We start from the raw sequence: 1,732 nt of genomic DNA, 5'->3' as shown, positions 1-1,732 counted from the left end.
GCCTAAGCATTTATCCTTAATGGCTTTTTTAAAGTGTTCATTACTTTTACTTTTATACTTTAAGTAGTTTTAAAACCAGTACTTTTATACTTTTACTTGAGTAAAAAGCTCGAGTTGATACTTCTACTTCCAAAAAAGTATTTTTAAACCCTAGTATCTATACTTTTACTTAAGTAATGAATGTGAATACTTTTGACACCTCGGTGTATAATTGGTATTTAAACATACAGTATACAGCACCAATGGAATCTGCTTTATTCATTTGATTAACTTCGTATTTGAACAAGCATGTTTTCTGGCATTCATTGTAGAGTTCTGCAGCACCCTCTGCATCTCTAACTGCCTTGCATCCTTATTCTTTGGCTTCCATTTACAAGTTTAAACTTTTCTGTTGCAGTTAAAAGAAAAAAAATGCAAATATCACTCACATCCTCATGGTTTTTCTATAGAACTGCGGGAACCAAAATGCCTCTGCATGGCTTCAGTTGAAGACAGCTGTGTACTTCCACTGTGGTGGACTACACAGCATCTTCAAGCTGTTAATGACACAGACTCAAGTGGCATTAATGTCTCAGTTGTTGCCGTGGAATGAAAACGCTGTGAAAACACATTTACATGATGAAAGAATGCATTTTGAATTTAAATCAAGCACAACACAGAACGAGTTAATTGTTCTAACATTTTTTCCCCACAGGCTCTTCTGCAGCTAGCAGCAGTTTGAAATTAGCTTTTTAACCAGTTTTTATCCACTTTAGCACCATCAGATGTTCATACGCTGAGCATCAACGAAGCTCCAGCCACACAGTCTGCTCTGGAGAATGAAAAGCCTGATCCCCTCCTTCCTTTAAACAATGAAAGCTTTTCTCCTTCTGACGCTGGTGGGATGAGCTCTGGGGACGAGGCTGAAGGCTCACACATGCAGCTCCCTGACCTCTCAGTCAGTGTTACCACCACAGCTGTAAGCCTGGCAGGGTCAGCACCTGATGAGGTGTTTAACAGCTTTTTGGTGGAGCCGACTGCTCCGTCAGCAGCAGCACAGCCTAATGTGACCAAACTACCAGGAAGTGTGAGGACAGCTGAAACAGAGGGTCTGACCTCCTACACTCACTATAACATAACGCTGCAGGGGCTGGTTGAAGAGACACCATCTTTACCTCTAAGCTCTTTTATTACTACAGGTACATGAAGCAAATACTCCTGTTGGCATCATCACAATACATCCTCACATTATTTAGTTTTCTGTCTGAATACTGTTGGCTTCACAATGAATATTGTATCACTCATAAGATACTTTAAACCAGGCATGGTCACTCCTGGTCCTGGAGGGCTGCAGCCCTGCATGTTTTACTTGTTTCTCTGCTCAAACACACCTGATATGAATGAAAAGATGATTATCAGGCTTCTGCAGTACGGAGGACAAACACTGACAGAATTAGAAATAAAACCGGAATTATATGAACCACTAAATAAATACACTTAAAATGCACCAATTAAATTTAAAAAAAAAGGAGAACTTTCTCTCCTGTTTTATATTTTAGTGACTTTCATATTAATTTTTCCAGGTTAGCTCCAAAAAAATTAGTCTACTAATTAGTTTACTGTTTTTTAAATATATATTAATTGTTTTTCCTTTTACTTGTACATGCATTTGGTTGTCTTAAATGTTTAAACTTAATTATTTATATATTTTTTCCAACAAGTCTTTTTATTTCTATGTGTTGCATGCTTGTGC

General features: G+C 37.8%; 1 protein-coding gene across 1 annotated transcript in view; it reads left to right on the top strand.

Moving 5' to 3' along the window:
* tnca (tenascin Ca) overlaps positions 1-1,732 on the top strand; it is a gene marked incomplete at its 5' end in the record, with an annotated part of 132,241 nt that overhangs the window by 88,237 nt on the left and 42,272 nt on the right. The window contains 1 exon segment of the mRNA XM_014029633.1: positions 756-1,178. Within this exon segment, the coding sequence (XP_013885087.1) occupies positions 756-1,178 (423 nt within the window).

Source organism: Austrofundulus limnaeus, unplaced genomic scaffold (genome assembly GCF_001266775.1).
Source record: "Austrofundulus limnaeus strain Quisiro unplaced genomic scaffold, Austrofundulus_limnaeus-1.0 Scaffold931, whole genome shotgun sequence".
Lineage (NCBI taxonomy): Eukaryota > Metazoa > Chordata > Actinopteri > Cyprinodontiformes > Rivulidae > Austrofundulus > Austrofundulus limnaeus.
This window is presented reverse-complemented; position numbering and strand designations above follow the sequence as displayed.